The 18,814-nt window shown below is 37.8% G+C and overlaps 3 protein-coding genes across 5 annotated transcripts; 2 read left to right on the top strand and 1 right to left on the bottom strand.

Moving 5' to 3' along the window:
* The first annotated feature begins 945 nt into the window (after window positions 1-945).
* On the top strand, window positions 946-10,256 carry mfsd8 (major facilitator superfamily domain containing 8). Of its 2 annotated transcripts, XR_008964780.1 has the most exons (14): window positions 946-1,254; window positions 1,685-1,758; window positions 2,047-2,090; window positions 2,291-2,531; window positions 3,769-3,882; window positions 4,016-4,160; window positions 4,276-4,334; window positions 4,439-4,547; window positions 4,634-4,768; window positions 5,323-5,426; window positions 5,512-5,738; window positions 6,061-6,317; window positions 9,385-9,475; window positions 10,145-10,256. XR_008964780.1 is itself a non-coding variant. In XM_057358401.1 (12 exons), exons 1-12 carry the CDS (start codon window positions 1,199-1,201, stop codon window positions 6,265-6,267), a joined length of 1,515 nt encoding a protein of 504 aa, XP_057214384.1. In that variant the 5' UTR covers window positions 946-1,198; the 3' UTR covers window positions 6,268-6,926. The 2 variants fall into 2 exon arrangements, 1 of the variants encoding a protein (XP_057214384.1); XM_057358401.1 differs by lacking the exons at window positions 9,385-9,475; window positions 10,145-10,256 and having other exon boundaries at window positions 6,061-6,926.
* Window positions 8,791-18,803, bottom strand: zcchc4 (zinc finger, CCHC domain containing 4). 2 transcript variants are annotated; one of them, XM_057358403.1, is made up of 13 exons: window positions 18,646-18,803; window positions 18,430-18,539; window positions 17,310-17,392; window positions 16,872-17,150; window positions 16,564-16,644; window positions 11,830-11,899; window positions 11,603-11,753; window positions 10,953-11,053; window positions 10,751-10,872; window positions 10,560-10,635; window positions 10,356-10,407; window positions 10,126-10,258; window positions 8,791-9,446 (listed from the first exon to the last, which is right to left on the bottom strand). In XM_057358403.1, the coding sequence occupies exons 1-13, from the start codon at window positions 18,728-18,730 to the stop codon at window positions 9,350-9,352; spliced, it is 1,440 nt and encodes a 479-aa protein (XP_057214386.1). In that variant the 5' UTR covers window positions 18,731-18,803; the 3' UTR covers window positions 8,791-9,349. The 2 variants fall into 2 exon arrangements, with proteins under 2 accessions (XP_057214386.1, XP_057214387.1); XM_057358404.1 differs by lacking the exon at window positions 18,646-18,803 and adding an exon at window positions 18,123-18,245 and having other exon boundaries at window positions 18,430-18,540.
* Window positions 11,924-16,617, top strand: si:dkey-219e21.4 (E3 ubiquitin-protein ligase TRIM7). The gene is made up of 7 exons (XM_057358405.1): window positions 11,924-12,234; window positions 12,685-12,848; window positions 13,530-13,619; window positions 13,860-14,090; window positions 14,225-14,244; window positions 15,531-15,673; window positions 15,783-16,617. The coding sequence occupies exons 2-7, from the start codon at window positions 12,696-12,698 to the stop codon at window positions 16,379-16,381; spliced, it is 1,236 nt and encodes a 411-aa protein (XP_057214388.1). The 5' UTR covers window positions 11,924-12,234; window positions 12,685-12,695; the 3' UTR covers window positions 16,382-16,617.
* Window positions 18,804-18,814: the final 11 nt, after the last annotated feature.

The raw sequence follows: 18,814 nt of genomic DNA, 5'->3' as shown, positions 1-18,814 counted from the left end.
GTATAATTCTAATCATAATTATGGTTATATGGTAAAGCAGCATTTTTTTTGTGAGTCATTTTTGTAACCACAAGATGTCATTTTTTAACAAATCTGATATTCAAATTAAACTGAGTTGAGCTGAATCGAACTGGATATTGAAACATGTTTTAGCATGATATAACCCTCATTCTTTTTGGGACGCATGTAGAAAGAAGGGATGTTTAGGAAAAGCTGATAACAGTAATAATAACAAATACAATTGTTTGAGTTTTGTTTTTAGCATTTGCTCAAATAAATAATGTAGGTACTTTACATAAACAAACGTTTACATTACATTACTTGTACATATGACATAAAAATGATATATTATAATTTTCAATGAAACGAACAGGTCATTTTTGGTAAAAAGTTTGACATAGCAACGCGTAAGGAAATATGAGAAAAGGAAAATTAAACGCATCATTGTCCTACGATTTATACAGGTGTTTGTATAAATGCTGTGCAAGTAAATGAAAGATGCATATTTGTTATTGCTAGTCTTCACACTCCCCCAAAACCAACAACAAAAAATTCTAAATGCCTTAAGTTAACGCCTCCACCTTAAAAGTAGCTTTGCAAATTACGTAATTTAATATACATAATGTTCTATTCAAATGTAGCACATTCCCCTACACGTAGTAGGAAAAATTAAAACCATGCAGCAGATTTAAACGCACAAAAAATATAATACTGTATTTTTATGTTAGTCTTTGTTCATTGGGATCACCTCTTGCGATTTCACTTATTCTGTTAGTGTTTTAGGCATTAAAGACAATTCTAAATCAGTACATTTTATTGTATAAATAAATACGTAACGTCACTTGAGTGGTTAGCAGAAATATAAATACGCCAAACATGACTTTTATTTTGAAAGGCAAGCTAAACGTTCATTTGCTCACGTGGTTCGTGTTTGAGAATTGTGATTCAAGCTGAATCAATCGACAAGTCAACAACGCAGTTGGACTTCAGACTGGGTGAAACCACGCCGACTCTCTCTTAACACTAGTCAGCTTTTAACACCTAAAATGGGAACATTGATTAAACGCCTGAATGGGCTTTTAGCATCTGTCACCTCCAGGGTTTTTAAAACATTCACTTGATTGTAAGGGGCAAAAGACTTGTGTAATAAGCGTGTAATCAATAAAAGTCTCGTCGTCGTGATTATTCACTAATAATAATGTCGTTGATGGAATCAGACGAAAATACCCCTCTCCTCAGAGGCGATACTGAAGGGTAAGTTATCACAATTGCTTCAACAAACTACTAAGTTACTAACGTTAATCTTGTCCCGAACAACATGCCTCTTTGGGTTGACATTGTTTTGTTATTGTTGTTCTTAAATAACGTCTGAGCTATGTTAAAGTATTTAACTCATAACAATGTTGACCGTGTGCCAGAGTCTTTCTGTCTGTGATGCTCGACATGCATTTTACGTCAAAGTAAATGTTAAAGTTTAGAGTCATTATTGACAGCAGTGAAGATCCTACACCAACTTTATCTTTTGCTGTAATACTTGGCATGAGCTGTTGTCTGTGGCTTTCGTGTGTGTAACTTAATGCATTATAATTAATCAAAGGCTAATACTTATGCTTCAGTGCCAGCAGTCAAAAGCTCGACCTTTCTGTATGTTATTGTTTATTCGTTTTTTATATTTCTTGTATAGGGTTGAGAATGCAGACAGGAGCCGGTGGAGGTCCATCAGGGTCATGTACTTCACCATGTTCCTTAGCAGTGTTGGTGAGCAGGAAACATCTCAGACTCGGACTGCTTTTGCCTATACACGTTTGCTGGAATGTCCAAATTGCTTCTGATATTGTGCATTGTGCAGCTGAACTGACATCTTAGTAGTAACAGTGAAAGATATCTGGGAGTCACATGATGTCACTTTTGAAATTGATTATATTATTTCAAAATTTTATAAGTTAGCACACTATCAATGAAACTGCATTTTTTTCACATTTCAAAATAAATGCATGCGTTTTATAAAATGTAGTAGTGATTGCATCGTTATGTCTTTTTTCGTAGGTTTTACGATTGTCATCACGTCCATTTGGCCATACCTTAAGAAAGTAAGTATGCTTTTGCTATTCTGACAAAAAAAAACGTGACTTCTGAAAATTATTTCTGTACAAAGTATGACTACCTGAGCTATAATTGGCAAAAAAACTGGAAGTGAAAAAGGGAACTGGTCTCATGCGTAAGAAGCATTTTGTTTTCTAAGAAAGAGGACAAAATAAGCATATCACCCATGTTGTTGTTCTTTATTTAGATAGATGACAACGCGGACGCCAGTTTTCTGGGGTGGGTGGTTGCAGCATATAGTTTGGGTCAGATGGTGGCCTCGCCCCTCTTCGGATTATGGTCCAATCACAGGCCTCAGCGGGAGCCTCTAGTCTGCTCTATATTCATCAACGTTTCTGCTAACATCTACTATGCCTATGTTGACCTGCCTGCCTCGCACAACAAAATTCATATGCTTTTGGCTCGCACGTTTGTGGGCTTCGGAGCAGGTACGTTCATTCAATAAAACATCACAGCCATCTAATGTAAGAAATGGTTTTCGAAAAAATTTACTATACAACAAAAAAAGTCAAGCAAGCAGATGCAGCTGAAGTAATGATGTTTGCTAAATTTCGAATTAAAAACCCTTAATTCGCAAAAAGGTTTTTACGCTCGCTTGAGGTGGTTTTTCATTTTTGTGAAAAAGGGTTAATGCGAATAATGGGAGATGGAAACGCATTTGCCGAATAAATTCCTCCAAAAATCACGTAACTGCACAATGAGAAGGCGTAACCTGACTTACCAGAGTAACGTTACTGATCTTGTTACACAGCATGAGAAATGTTGTTATGGTCATTCTTAAATGCCTGAGCAAAGTCGTCAAGTATTTCTGTAATTGCCTCATAGAACTGTCACGACTGTGTTTCCCAAACAGCAGACATCCACAAAAGCAGCGCATTTATTGTGTTTCTTAATCGTCTGCTTACGCAAGTATTATTATACTGTATATGAAAATTATTATATTCAGTGTAGGGATGTAACGATTCACTCAGCTCACGATGTGATGCGATTCACGATTCTGATCTCACGATGCGATTTATTCACGATTTACTCACGATTTATTTTTACAAAATGAGTTGAAACAAATTAGAAATGAACAACTTCCCTTGCATTATTTCTTAAATGCTTCACGTTTCTTTGTATAATATTTTTTTTTATTTCAAATAACAAAACTAAACTGCAATTTTAAAACAAATTAATAATAGAAAAAGTATAAGTAAAAGTATTTAATATAAACAAACTAATACTGTCTGTGCTTTTCTTGGATTTTTTTGCATTTAATAAATATCAGCAGGTCCACGTTTAGGTTTGCAGTGAACATGGCGGCCCCTGCTGTTCAAAAAATGTATTGCGATTCAGTTCAAACCTCAACCAATTTGAATCGTCACACATTATAATCGATTTTCAACCGGCTCACGGTGAATCGTTACATCCCTAATTCAGTGGCTTCTCTTACTTTTCTTACTGATATTTAGTGGCAGTTAATTAGGAAGTGACGGTTGACTAGCTGGATGGAAACGGTGCTTATTCGCAAAATGTTTTATGCAATATTCCAATTTTGCGCATAAACAAAATTCGCAACTTTGGATGGAAACCCGGCTACTTGTTTCTGATGCGAAACTTCAAAATGCGAATAAAACCAGAGTGATGGAAACCCGCTTAATGATTATTATTCCGGCTCTGTAGGTAATGTAGCAGTTGTGAGGTCCTATGTGGCAGGTGCCACTTCCCTGAAGGAGAGAACCAGTGCAATGGCTAACATGAGTGCCTGTCAAGCTCTCGGCTTTATACTTGGCCCAGGTTTGTAACAAGATGACAAAAACATTCAAAATATGTGTTTCATAATCTGTCTGTAAGGATAGGATAGTTTGATGGTGATAAAATGATCTGAACATTAAAAGATTTTTTGTTTCCTGTTTATATATTTTTTTAGCTCTGCAAGCTGCATTGTGTTTCATTGGAGAGACTGGCTTTAGTGTGAAGCTCATTCGGCTGCAAGTTAATATGTACACTGCTCCTGCGCTGTTGGCGGCCTGCGTTGGTGTCATTAACATTCTTCTGGTTATCTTCGTCTTGAGGTAATCTTTAACCCAAGGCAACCCAACAACAGTTGTGCATATAAATACATATACAAATATATGGTTTTTCTCAGTGCTTTTGTATTTCAACGTAAACTGCTTTATTCATTTTTAGGGAGCACTTTGTAGATGACAAAGGGAGGGACATCCGTTCAATCAACTACACCCCAGAAGGTATCCTTTTATTGCTTCACTACTACAGTATTTCCTTTTTAATATGTTCTGTGTATTTGTTATATGCTGTAAGATTCATCAAGACTTTGCTGTTTTCTCCTCAGATCAAGTACCTGTGGCTCCTGCGGTGGAAGGTGATATTGACCAGATCGCAGTGCTGACGTCCAACATCCTTTTCTTTGTTGTTCTCTTTATTTTTGCAGTTTTTGAAACGTAAGTGATCTTCAATCTTATCTTACGATAAACCTCCTATTTAAAGATATTTAGCAAATCACCAATCAAATATTTTTTATTTACAGTATATCCACCCCTCTATCAATGGACATGTTTGCATGGACAAGAAAAGATGCAGTTTTGTATAATGGCATAATATTGGCTGCCATTGGGTTCGAGTCCATCATCATCTTTCTGGTGGTGAAGGTTGTTTCAGTACGGTAAATTGATTTCTATTTGAATCTTTCTCAAGTCTCAAGGCGTACTCAAGGATTTGTCAGCAATGCTGTGTTTTGCATAATAGTACTGTACATTACTCAAGAAAAGTAAGTTATAATCTCACAGTGGATCTAGCCTTAAAGTGATCGCTCACCCAAAAATAGAAATTCTGTCATCATTTACTCACCCTCTTGTCATTTCAAACCTGTATGAAGAGATTGTGACTTATATTGGTAACCAAACAATGAGTACCACTCATTTGGTTCGGTTAACAACATTCTTCAAAATATCTTCTTTTGTGTTATGCGGAAGAAAGAAACATTTCACTTAACTCGGTCTACTTGTTGTTCCAGCTATTGTAAAATTTTGCAAAGTCATCTTTGAAGAACTTGATTAAAATTCTATTGTCATCATTTTGCTTTTCCTCTGGATCTGACACATACTGTAAATATAATGTGTCAGCGGTTTGTGAACGCATTAATTCCTTGTGTTTTTGGTGTAGGCTGATTTATCAGAACTCAGATCAAACTGGTCTTTTCTTTGTTGTTTTTTTCAGGATAGGGGATCGACCTCTGCTTCTCGGAGGCTTGATTGTTATATTTGCAGGATTCTTTATTTTGTTGCCTTGGGGAAATCAATATCCTCAAATCCAGTGGACAGGTAACTTAACATACCATCCTTTTTCAGTATAAACATACATTTATGAAATAACTGAGTTTTTTAACCTTATTTTCCCTATAAACAGACATTGATAATAACACTATGCCAGCGTTAAGACTGGCACCCACCCTGGCATTTAATGCCTCGGTGGAGCCCACTGGATGTCCGTCTGATCAGACCTGGTGCTTGTTTACCCCCGTAATTTATCTGGCACAGTACATCATCTCTGACATCCTGATCGGAGTGGGTTATCCGACATGCAACGTCATGTCCTACACTTTATACTCGAAGATACTGGGCACCAAACCTCAGGTACAATACAAACATTTAGGGGCGGTTTCCCAGACAGGGATTAGTTTAAACCAGGACTAGGCCTTAATTCAATTGGGATATTTACGTTTTTTTTTAAAACATACCTTATAAAAAAACATTACTGATGTGCATCTCGAGACAAAACAATGGCAATGATCTTTTTTAAAATATGTCAAGTTGTTTTCGATCAAGACACCTTTAACATTTAAGTTATTCTGGGACTAGTCTTAAGCCCTGTCCGGGAAACCACCCCTTAGCCTTTTAGATGATAGTTGTTCATGATTAATTATATTTGATGCCATTTATTTTCTGCATTATGCAGGGAGTTTACATGGGTTGGCTCACAGCATCAGGAAGTGGTGCACGGACCCTTGGGCCTGTGTTTGTTTCTCATGTGTACACCATCCTGGGACCCCGATGGGCCTTCAGTATCATTTGTGCAATAGTACTAGCCGCTGTCATTCTCCTCAGTGCAATGTATAAACGACTCATTGCCTTCTCTGTACGCCATGGAAGGATAGAGGACTGACTGGTGCTTCCACTAACTACCGACAGTCAACTAGAAGAAAAGCCACTATTGTATTTATATTTCTTTTATAGACATTTGTGTTAAATGCTTTGTAAGCATAATGGTGATTCAGATGGGGTTTCTGTGTGAAAATACTATGTATTTCAACTAAAGTTCACACTGTTACCTTCATTTTGATTTTAACTACTAATAGAGCAGCGTGGATGGATCCGCTGCCCCGAGTTATAATGTTTGACAGTTTTAAAACCTCCACATAGGGTGGAAATAATTCAGGTTCATGTGAACAGCAGTGTTAGATATTTGGCAGCTCTGAGGGTTATTAAGCTTGTGATTTTAAAGTGAATGTTTTTTTTAAGACAATGCTTTACGGATTGTTTTGACAAATAATTATTTTTTAATCACTATTCATTTTAACTAGAATTTAATTCATTTAATTATATGCACTGTTGAAAGAAGTCTAAAACATGTTCTTTTTAATAACACTAGGCATAAAATGTACACAAGACGTTCAGAATGTAGAATAATGCTTATGAAAAGTAAAATATCCTAAAGCGTGACAGTATATCACTGACGATTATTATCCTCAAGACATAATTCTGTCCCAACAGTTTTCCAAGGGTTCTTTATTTGGTGGTTGTTAAAGCAGAATATACAGGTGCTGGTCATATAATTAGAATATCATCAAAAAGTTGATTTATTTCACTAATTCCATTCAAAAAGTGAAACTTGTATATTATATTCATTCTTTATATCAGTCTGTGTGTATTTATATACTTTTAATTTTGATGATTATAATTGACAACTAATGAAAATCCCAAATTCACTATCTCAGAAAATTAGAATATTACTTAAGACCAATACAAAGAAAGGATTTTTAGAAATCTTGGCCAACTGAAAAGTATGAAGATGAAAAGTATGAGCATGTACAGCACTCAATACTTAGTTGGGGCTCCTTTTGCCTGAATTACTGCAGCAATGCGGCGTGGAATGGAGTCGATCAGTCTGTGGCACTGCTCAGGTGTTATGAGAGCCCAGGTTGCTCTGATAGTGGCCTTCAGCTCTTCTGCATTGTTGGGTCTGGCATATCGCATCTTCCTCTTCACAATACCCCATAGATTTTCTATGGGGTTAAGGTCAGGTGAGTTTGCTGGCCAATTAAGAACAGGGATACCATGGTCCTTAAACCAGGTACTGGTAGCTTTGGCGCTGTGTGCAGGTGCCAAGTCCTGTTGGAAAATGAAATCTGCATCTCCATAAAGTTGGTCAGCAGCAGGAAGCATGAAGTGCTCTAAAACTTCCTGGTATACAGCTGCGTTGACCTTGGACCTCAGAAAACACAGTGGACCAACACCAGCAGATGACATGGCACCCCAAACTATCACTGACTGGAAACTTTACACTGGACCTCAAGCAACGTGGATTCTGTGCCTCTCCTCTCTTCCTCCAGACTCTGGGACCCTGATTTCCAAAGGAAATGCAAAATTTACTTTCATCAGAGAACATAACTTTGGACCACTCAGCAGCAGTCCAGTCCTTTTTGTCTTTAGCCCAGGCGAGACGCTTCTGACGCTGTCTGTTGTTCAAGAGTGGCTTGACACAAGGAATGCGACAGCTGAAACCCATGTCTTGCATACGTCTGTGCGTAGTGGTTCTTGAAGCACTGACTCCAGGTGCAGTCCACTCTTTGTGAATCTCCCCCACATTTTTGAATGGGTTTTGTTTCACAATCCTCTCCAGGGTGCGGTTATCCCTATTGCTTGTACACTTTTTTTCTACCACATCTTTTCCTTCCCTTCGCCTCTCTATTAATGTGCTTGGACACAGAGCTCTGTGAACAGCCAGCCTCTTTTGCAATGACCTTTTGTGTCTTGCCCTCCTTGTGCAAGGTGTCAATGGTCGTCTTTTGGACAACTTTCAAGTCAGCAGTCTTCCCCATGATTGTGTAGCCTACAGAACTAGACTGAGAGACCATTTAAAGGCTTTTGCAGGTGTTTTGAGTTAATTAGCTGATTAGAATGTGGCACCAGGTGTCTTCAATATTGAACCTTTTCACAATATTCTAATTTTCTGAGATACTGAATTTGGGATTTTCATTAGTTGTCAGTTATAATCATCAAAATTAAAAGAAATAAACATTTGAAATATATCAGTCTGTGTGTAATGAATGAATATAATATACAAGTTTCACTTTTTGAATGGATTTAGTGAAATAAATCAACTTTTTGATGATATTCCAATTATATGACCAGCACCTGTAGATGTCTTAAACTGACCGTAAATTGTTCCTGTTTTTGAGATCTCTTTATTTTTTAAAATACTTCATATACTTTTAAACTGTTATGTTTGTTTAATTTTTCTTTCTTTCATTAAGGATGTGAATATGACATCCAGTTTATTAATTGAGATCACAGTTACTGTATTCACAACTGATCAACGATGACAGCTACTTATCTACTGAGTCCAAAGTTGCAATCTACTTCTGTATTGTGACATTTTCGAGTGAAATGGAATATCGAAAGATAAACAAAGGGTGTGGACTGTTTTCTTTCCTCTTCGAATTCAATGGAGAAAAGTAGTTTCATTTAGAAACGAATTTGCAGCAGACTGCCAGTTGAACGAGAGGGTTTAACAGATTTTCTGGCCAAGCCATTTCAGGGCATATGTGCATTTATTTTATTACAAAGATCATTTTTCTGGATTGACTTGCACAGAAGAATTGTTCACTTGACTCAAAATTAGTAATGTGCAGAACAAAGTCAATAGGGTAAATATGGATTTCATTAGGACTTAGAGGCACAGTTTCGTTGAACCATTATACACAGTTGATAGATGATATTCCATTTGTCATTTGTACACTATTGTATTGAGAAGGTGCCTATTGTAATAACCCTCAAGATTTCAATGTGGTAGGATTGTATGCTTTACCAAAAAGAGATGCTTAAAAAAACATTCGAAATAAAGACATACATACAAAATAACCTTTCTGTATGCATAGCACTACCAGACATTTCACACTTGAGTCACTGTGTGATGCAATTTTTTGCAGCCTCAAAACCATTTCTATGATGCATCGAGTGAGAGTTCACGTATCTCTTTTCTTCCTCTTGTTTTTGGCAGTGGGTTTAACAGCAGCATGTTTTAACAAGCCTGCAGCTCCTCCACGGCCTCCTACAAGCATTCTGTTGGCAGACAAGAATCAAGCAAATGGGTAATCCAATAAATACAGAGACTGTATATAAATGTATACTTTTTGAGAGACTTAAAGAGCCAGCGTGTCAATATTTCTGCAGACTTCACATTCAGTGCCTTCTATTCATGTAGGAGCAAGTCACTACAGTAAATTCAGTCTGCAATTGTAGACTTAAGTCTTTGTTTTGTGTGCAGACTAATGCATTAGAGGACTTTAAATAATATTAATTTATGTTTGCTTTAACCACTGTCAATGGTACAATGTGTAATTTTTGGAGGATCTATTGACAGAAATGCAATATACATAACTATGTCTTAAGAGGTGTATAAATACCTTACATAGTGAAGCGTTATGTTTTTATGACCTTAGAATGAGCTATTCCTATCTACATACACCGCAGGTCCCCTTGCATGGAATCCCTAAACAGACAAACTGGTCTACAGAGCACGTTTTGGAAATATGTTATCTCCTTCGGCAAAGAGGCGAAAATGTGACGCCATCTTAGCCACCGCAGTGCTTTGAAAGGGAGGTGCAGTGAGCCATTGGTTGCAATTCGCAACCTCACTGCTAGATGCCGCTAAATTTCATACACCTTTAAACGTGTAGATGATACATCACATTTTACGATTGTGTTTTTTAAATCATAATCTATATTTACTTTTACTTACCGTTTGTTGTGTTTCTTAGGACAGGCTCTGAGTTTGTGTTTCTGACTGCCGCAGTTGAAACAGCCGGTTTGGCTCCGTCCACATGGGTGATCAGGCAACGCACAGTGACCACATGAGGAACAATGTCTCCATGCTGGAGAGGAGCAGCAGAAAACAGGTAAGAAAGTAGGAAGTAAACATAGATGACATCAATTATGTATCATTAAAACATAATATGAACTCTTCCTTACTAGGCTTTACACACCGTCTGCATTCATCGCAGTGCCTCCATTCTCGCCCGTCCTGTCATATAAATCCACACTGAAAGTTTGTTCATTCCACATAATTTAAGAACTCTCTACTTTTTCTTCCAATATAAGTGTATGTGTGATGGGGACTTCTATTTCAGCCAGCACAACATAAAAAGGTGCTTACTCTTAGGCATCAGCACTTACCTTTGATGGGCATGTATTACATCTTGTGCAGTGCTTGTTGTCCGCTGAAACATACCTCTCGCAAACACTGCAAAATCTGAGATGAAGGATTAAAAATATTACATCTTGACTTAAACCCACCCCACAGTACAATAGAAATTTCATACATTTAAATGCATAGATGGCTGAGAACAGTATTGTGTTTTGTGTACCTGTAGCCTTCATCCGCTGGTAGAATAATATCTTTGGGACTCAGATTTGTGAAAAGTCGAACTGGTGACTGCTTACGGCCGGTCTTTCCGTGTTTATATAGAGGGTGGTTATCGTAATCGACCTGAGAATAAAGTACAACACCGTGCAACATCCCTTTAGGCTTGTAATCATTACAAATTGTTTGATACGATGTTCATTTACCTGGTAGTCCAACATAGAGAAGGAGGGAAAACACTCAAGGATACGAGACTCAAAGAAGTACGGGAATATCCAGATCATCGGCAACTCGGCTGCACCGCTGTCTAAATAATATATCAACAGGTGAGAATGATCACATTCTTTTATTTGTGGTAAAACTACTTTATTTCTGTGGAAATGATCGAACTTGACTTCTTTTCTTCTCCAGAACACCAATGAAGATATTTTGAAAAATGTTGGTGACCAAACAACATTGCCTTCCATTGTATGGACACAAAACCACTGAGACGTCTCAAAATATCTTTGTTTGTGTCCCACAGAAAACAACAGTCATGTACAGATTTGAATGGTCCAGTGTATAAAATTTAGCACCATCTAGCAGTGAGGTTGCGAATTGCAACCAACGGCTCACTCCACCCCTCCCTTTTGAAGCACTACGGAGGCTGACAAAGGACTAGTCTAACATGTCGTCTCATTTTCGCTTCTTTGCCAAAGGAGATAACGTATTTACGAAACACGCTCTGTAGAGCAGTTTGTCCATTTAGGCATACTGTAGAAACAACGTGGGGAATTCCTTGCAAGGGGACAAGAGGGCTGATAAACACACAGTGAAACAAGTGACGGAGCTACACATGCAATCTGACATACTGTACCTTTATTTTGACGGTTTTTCCAACTCACTGATATCCTCATGAAACTGTCGGCTAGTGGCTTCACCAGTCCTCCAAAAGGAGGGTCTGTTACCATGACTACTTTGGCTCCTCCCTCTTCACACAGAAAGTCCTCATAATGCTTAACCACTTCCTGCACAACAGTGGCGTATTTTGATTACTCAGTGTACAGTGACCACATTTGACATCAAAGGAAGCCATTTCTTTACCTTCTCAAAGAAGTGATGATTGAACATATTATAGTGACAGAACTCGTCTTGTCCATAAAACTGGCAGTATCTAAGAAGGGAGAAAACAAACCATACAAGTCAATAAGCAATGCACAACTAAACAAATGCAAGTGTAAACATGCATTTCAGAACAGCTACATAAAAAACGTCAGCTCTTGTTTTCAAACCCTGAAGGTCAACAAGTCTAGAACAAACATAATCCTGTCAATCAGTTATGAACGCTGCATGCACAAACCCACAAGTGTACACACACGCACGCGTGCATATGTAGCAGGCTTTGGCATGTTATACGAGGCTGCACACCTTCTTCTAACACATTCCAGAGAAAAACTGCAGAGGTGATAACAGGACAACCCACCACACTTTCTTTTATCAAACGCTAAGGTAAGTAACTATTCTTTTTATTGCTGATTTGACTAAGAGCAAAAACTGATTTACAATCCAAAAAGTACTTAACAATTGTGATAATGCATATGAAGTTTGTAATGCATTGTCAATACAGATGTATGTGCAAGCTGTTCATAAGTTAAACACAATTAAAATGCTGACTTACTGCTTTATTACCAACTACACTGATTACATTGTACATCTAGGCATCAGCTGAGGTAGGGCTTGTCAGGGCATTTTGGACTTTCACAATCTGAATCTATTAAGAAGGAACTAGTTTGCTATTTTGCATGTCTTGTGTTACTGTAGATACTGCAATGGTATGTGACCAGATGTGAGTTTTGAGAGCTGATTATGAGAACTGAAAACTACAATGCTGTTTATGCCATATTCTTAATATAGATGCAAAAGCTGCAAATTAATTCAGCTCCTATAATTTGTTTTCAGAAGTAAAAGAGATGGCTGAGGAAAACTTCAATCCTCTATCAGAAGAAGCCGGATTCTTCTGTTTGGCAACAGAGGCTCGCTCAGGGACACAAGTCGCCCAGCCCTTCCCACGCTCTCCAAAACTGATCAGAAAACCATCAGGGAACTCTCCAAAACCTTCCGAGGTAATGACAGCTTTTATAAAACTCTTCTGTACAAAATACTGTAGGTGTAAAAGGCCAATTGTTATGGACATTGTCGCCTTGGAATTATAAGGGTCTATCTGCATTCTGAGCAGTTTCGAGATATTGAGCTTCAAAGTCTTTGCATTACATTTGACTTTGTGCACATTTTGGGACTTTTTAGAAAACAAGTTTTTATCTACAATGTAAAGAAAAAACATCACATTATGTATATACAGTAAGTTGACCAAAATGTCAGATACAACCTTATCATTCCAAGGTGACGACATGATAATTACAAGATTATGGAAGTAAAATAGTGACAAATGTATTTGAAGCAAAAAGGTGCTGAATAGCACTAACTGAAATAAATGCATTATATAAACATGATGTTTCCACTTGAATAATTCAGCTTAAATATGCAACCATGTTGAATTGCAGAACCTTAAAATGCAAGCACTGTTCATTTAATGCATTTTTTTTCAGTCAGTTTTTTGCTTCAAATACATTTGTCACTATTTAACTCACATACAAGATAGACAACGGCAGAAAGAGATTAAAAATATAGGAGAATTATTGAATGATGAACGTTTACTAACAGTTATCTATCACTTAAAAGAAGTACAGCATAAAAATGAGATAAGGCAGAAAAACGTAACACCTAAAATGTCCTTGTAAACACAGCTGCCGGTCTGGTTGGAGGAGTTGAAGAAGGAGAAAAAAAAAACTGAAGCTCATCTGGAATCTATTAAAAAGCGTCAAACAAACTTAATTGTAAGTGTAATTCCACTTCCTTTCAAGTCAACATGAAATAAAAGTCGCATCATAACTCATTTTACACACACTCACAGTCTCGCGTCTACGGACAATTTCCAATTTAACCATGTCTTTGGACATCACGGGGGAAAATAAAAACAATTTATTTTTTCATATTAACTTTAAAAACCACATCTAGATTGTAAATGCCTTACGATGCAACGCACACCTGACCTGACCCATTAACGTCTCCTGCAGAAAAGTTCAGAAACAATGAAGCAGCGGATACAGGAGTGCTTTGAGGGGCTACACATGGCTTTGCAGGAGGATGAACAGGCCGTTTTGGACATGATAGAGCAAGACCACAGAGAGACGAGCAGTAAACTGAACCGAATACTTCAAGACTGGAATCAACACCTCACTCTCCTGCAGAAACACATCACCGTTATGCAATCTGCCCAAGATGGCCCAGTCGAGTCCCTGAAGCAGGTACTCTCAAACCATCAGACGAAAAAATGCTTCTCATAAAGTAATCAACTGTGCCTTTCATCTTTTTATTGACAAAATGACCGTTATCACATAAGGATCACATATATTGTTTTGTGCATGTTCTCTACTTTCAGCTGTTTCCTGAGGATTTTAAGTAAGGCCATATTTTTTCCCCATATTATGAATGACTGTCTTATGGCTGTAATACACTACAAGACTTTTAAAATCTGAACAGATTTTTTTTAAACTAGACATCATACACTTGCAGACTTTTTGTAAGTTTCAGGTAGAAACACACCAACTGATCAAATCTGCAGACTGGCACAGACTTTCTGTAACAAGTCCAGACTGAAAATCTGGGCAAAAGTCTTGTAGTGTATTTTAGCCTTTAGTCCATTACACTTGTGGAAGGCCCTTATAGTGAAAGTTGACCCTAAAATGAAAATTCTGTTATCATTCGCTGTCATTTCAAACCTGTATGAGTTTCTTCTGCAGAACACACAATACGATTTTTAGAAGAATGTTTGTTGCTGAACAACAGTCCATTTACTTCTATTGTACAGACACAAAACCAATGCAAGTCAATGGGTACTGCCGTTGTTTGGAACATTCTTTAAAATATCTTATATCTTGTTCTGCAAAAGAAACTCATACAGGTTTGAAATGACAAGAGAGTAGATGACAGAAATGTCTATTTGGGGTGAATTATGCGAATATATATTATAACATAAAAACAACATAATGTGTCGAAACCATTTCTATTTGTAATTTACAGCACATATTTTATTTACTCTTTAAAATACGCAATATACAAAATGTCCCTTAAAGGGATACTTCACCCTAAAATGAAAATTCTGTCATCGTTTACTCACCTTCGAGTTTCTATAAATTTCTTTGTTCTGATGAACACAGAGAAAGATATTTGGAAGAATGCTTATAACCAAACAGATTTTTCCCCCCATTGACTCCCATAGTAGGAAAAATACAATGGTAGTCAAAAGTGCCCCAGAACTGTTTTCAGTCTTACATTCTTCAAAATATGGTAACAAAAAAAATGATAAAGTAATTTTTCCTATGGGAGTCAATGGGGGACAAGATCTGTTTGGTTATAAGCATTCTTCCAAATATCTTTCTCTGTGTTCCATACATTTGTACAGATTTGGAACAACTCGAAGGTGAGTAAATGATCACAGAATTTAAAAGTCCACATCAATTAAAATAGAATTGAATTTAGATTTGACAATTACATTTACAAAGCTTTTAGAAATTAATTTTATTATAAAATATTTAGTTAGTTTAACTATGAATTTAAAAGCAAATTACGTTTTTTTTATTAAGCTGATCATATGATTTGAATCAAAACTGAATAAAAAAATTAACTTTATTAAATGACAGAAATATCTACTAAAACATGGAATTCCAAATATAATTTTCGACTAGGATGACATGCTGTCGTAAGAAACTGGACCCGGCTGAAGAAGAGATAAAAATGAATGAGGAGAGGGTTCAGAAGCTCATGAAGGCTCTTAGAAACATCTCCAAAGATCTAAAAGCTCAGTTACAACAAAAGACCCTGCTGCTGGGTACAAGTTCATGCATAGAAATCTAAACATATACCTATAAACTGAGAGGGTTAGCTAGAAATGCATAAATAATTCATCACTGTCCTGTTCTTATATTTTACCTCCACAGATTCCTCTAATGTGGCAATCGACAAACAGACCTGTCACAAACAGATCATGGTGTCCTCAGATGGGCGGGGCATGTGCCTATCCACAGAGGACCGCTCCGTTCCCCAAGACCCTTTGAGGTTTGATCAGCTGTACTGTGCCTTGAGCTGTTTTGCAATCAAAACTGGTAAGCACTATTGGGAGGTGGATGTGCACTGCTGTCCAGCATGGGCTGTGGGCGTCGCTTACGGCAGCATACAAAGGAGAGGGCGGGACAAAGGTGCCAAACTTGGACGGAACAGGTGCTCGTGGAGTCTTGAGTTTCAGGATGGGCACCTCACGGCCTGGCACAACGATCGACACGTGGCCCTTCCAGTCACGGCAGCCCGGGCAGCACCGAACAGGGTGGGAGTGTTTGTTAACTATAAGAAGGGCCGTGTTGTGTTTTATGATGCTGAGACTATGAGAATCCTGCAGGAGTTTTCAGCAGTGCAAACCGCTGTGTTTGACAGAGCCTATCATCAGTTTACTGAACCTCTCTACCCAGCATTCCGCTTCTTCTCACCCAGAGACAGACACACAGGCCATAACCATTTGGAGATTTGTGACCTCAGTCTTTAAATAAATATTCCTTGCTTATACTGAGATGTTACAAACAGGATCTACTTTCTCAAGTAATGATGTCTTAAAGGGAAAGTCCACCATTTTTAATCATAATAGCATCTTAATGTGATTTAAGTCTGTCTTTGTGTTATGGCTTTAAGTTTTTTTGCATACAGTTTTAAGCCTTTTATTAAGTTTACCTGTAATCAATATCCAGCAATAAACTCTGCATGGTATGTCTCTTGTCATCCATATTCCGCAACTTAACACACTCGTGTAGTCTGTTAATTAAGAAAAAGACAGAAAAAATCAGTTTAGTAAGTTAAATATAGTAAGATAAATAACTTCCATTAACACGTTCCATTAACTGGAACACTATGGACACACTTGAACATTTCAGTTTTATTCTTTAATGTGTTCTGATATGTGCAGTTTAATAATGCACATGGACTAACAATGACAATCAAAGGACAAATTTTCCATCTTTAACAGTAACATTTCAACCTACCGTGGTGTTCCCACACACAGAACTTTCTGGAAGCCTAACCCCGCCAGCATATCTAGTAAGAAATGACAGCTGCGGTCTGCAAACAGGTACTGTGCATTACTCTTCTTGTTCTCCAGAGGACACAGTAACAGACTGGGCCTTCTCAACCGCTGAGCTGTGACATCCTCAGAAAGTCTCTTGTGTTTTTCATGAGTCTGCCATTCTTCAGGGAAGATCAATAGTTGACAATCCACACAGAACCGTCGCTGCTCCAGTGGCAGAGAAACAAACTCTCTAAATCTGTAAAACCAACAAATGCACATATAGGAGAGATTTCGAAAGGTTATTTTCACGCTAGTTAAGGATAGACGGACCCAATGAGTTCTAGTTGAGATGCTGTTTTAACTGAATACAACATGACGAAATTTTGTATGTGGAGTGTACGGTGGCATTTTTTACCTTGAGCAGTACTCATTGTGAGAAAAAGGAGGCATCTTGCTGCGGATCTGCTCTTCTCTAGCAAGCATCCTTTCCTCCGATATCTGAAGTGTGAATCAAACCCATTGGTAGGTCATCCATAGGCAAAGTTCCCAAACTTTCTAAATTCTCCTTTCTTAAATTTATATAGTTTCACACCTAACGGTGGTTGTGACAGTAACACCTAATAATAATACGTTTTATTTATAAAGCACCTTTCCCAAGCTCAAGGTCGCCGTACAAAGGTAGTGGATAACATCAAGTCAGACACAGATACAAGTATCATACAGACAAGCAGATTAGACATAGGCATGAGTATAAACAAAAACAAGTTAACAGTTAACACATACAAGAACTGAAACATAAAAGACTAGACTGAGGAGGAGTGTAAATGCTTGCTGAAAAGAGGTTTTAAGCTCTGATTTAAAGGAGGTTAAGAGAGTTCGCGAAGAGTTAGTGGGAGGGAGTTCCAAAGTTTAGGCGCAACAGTACTAAATGATCTACCACCCATAGAAGAAAGACGGAAACGTGGTGTAGTAAGCAATTTAGCATCAGTAGACCTAAGGGACCGAGGAGGAGAGTAATGGTGCAGGAGTTCAGAGAGATAGTGAGGTGCAAGTCCATGTAAACATTGAAATACTAACAAGAGAATTTTAGACTGAATGCGAACGGAAATAGGTAACCAAAGTAAGTCAGCAAGTAGAGGGGTGATGTGCTCTGATTTCCTGACTCTGGCAGCAGAATTTTGCACACCTTGTAATAGATCACCATTATAATAATCATAATAATCCCCACCCTCTGAGTTGGCTCTATCTCTCCTCTCCAACTAAAGCTGGTGTGTCATCCAAGTGGATGCTGCACACTGGTGGTGGTTGAGGAGAGACCCCCCTCATATAATTGTAATGCGCTTTGGGTGTACTGCAATACACAATAAAGCGCTATATTAATTCCTCATTCATTCATACAGTTACTGTGTTGAACAACGTGGTTCTACAGTAAAGTGCTCTTAGGGATGTAACTTACTTTTAAAAAGCAGCCGTGTTACATAAAATAATCAAATAAAACATAAGTACCAGCTTGGTCATATATAAATAAAACTAACCTTCTCGTCCTCCCACTGGAAAAAGTTGCAGTCTTTTCTGTCCCGACAGGCAGAGCACGCGTAAAATCTCCTTCCTTTATTACCTTTTTTCTCAAATAACAGAGTTGGTCCTGCAAAAACAGCATGACAACAACGGCCTATGTTATAATCATACTTTAGAACTTTATTTTATTGCTCACACGGCAGTGATAAAAATCAACAAAAGTCGTCTTATACCATGTACACAGCGTGGGGCTGTTTTGTCCATCTCATTTTGAATAACCACTTCTATACCACCGCTGTCCACAATATCACTGTTCATGTTTTCCAGAAATCTTGCATGTGAGAATCAAAACACCATTCACGTGCCTGACAGGACGCTTGCAAGACAAGTAGATCTGTCGCA

Source organism: Triplophysa rosa, linkage group LG18 (assembly GCF_024868665.1).
Source record: "Triplophysa rosa linkage group LG18, Trosa_1v2, whole genome shotgun sequence".
Classification (NCBI taxonomy): Eukaryota; Metazoa; Chordata; class Actinopteri; order Cypriniformes; family Nemacheilidae; genus Triplophysa; species Triplophysa rosa.
The sequence above is the reverse complement of the archived record's forward strand: the minus strand, read 5'-3'. Positions and strand labels throughout refer to the sequence as shown.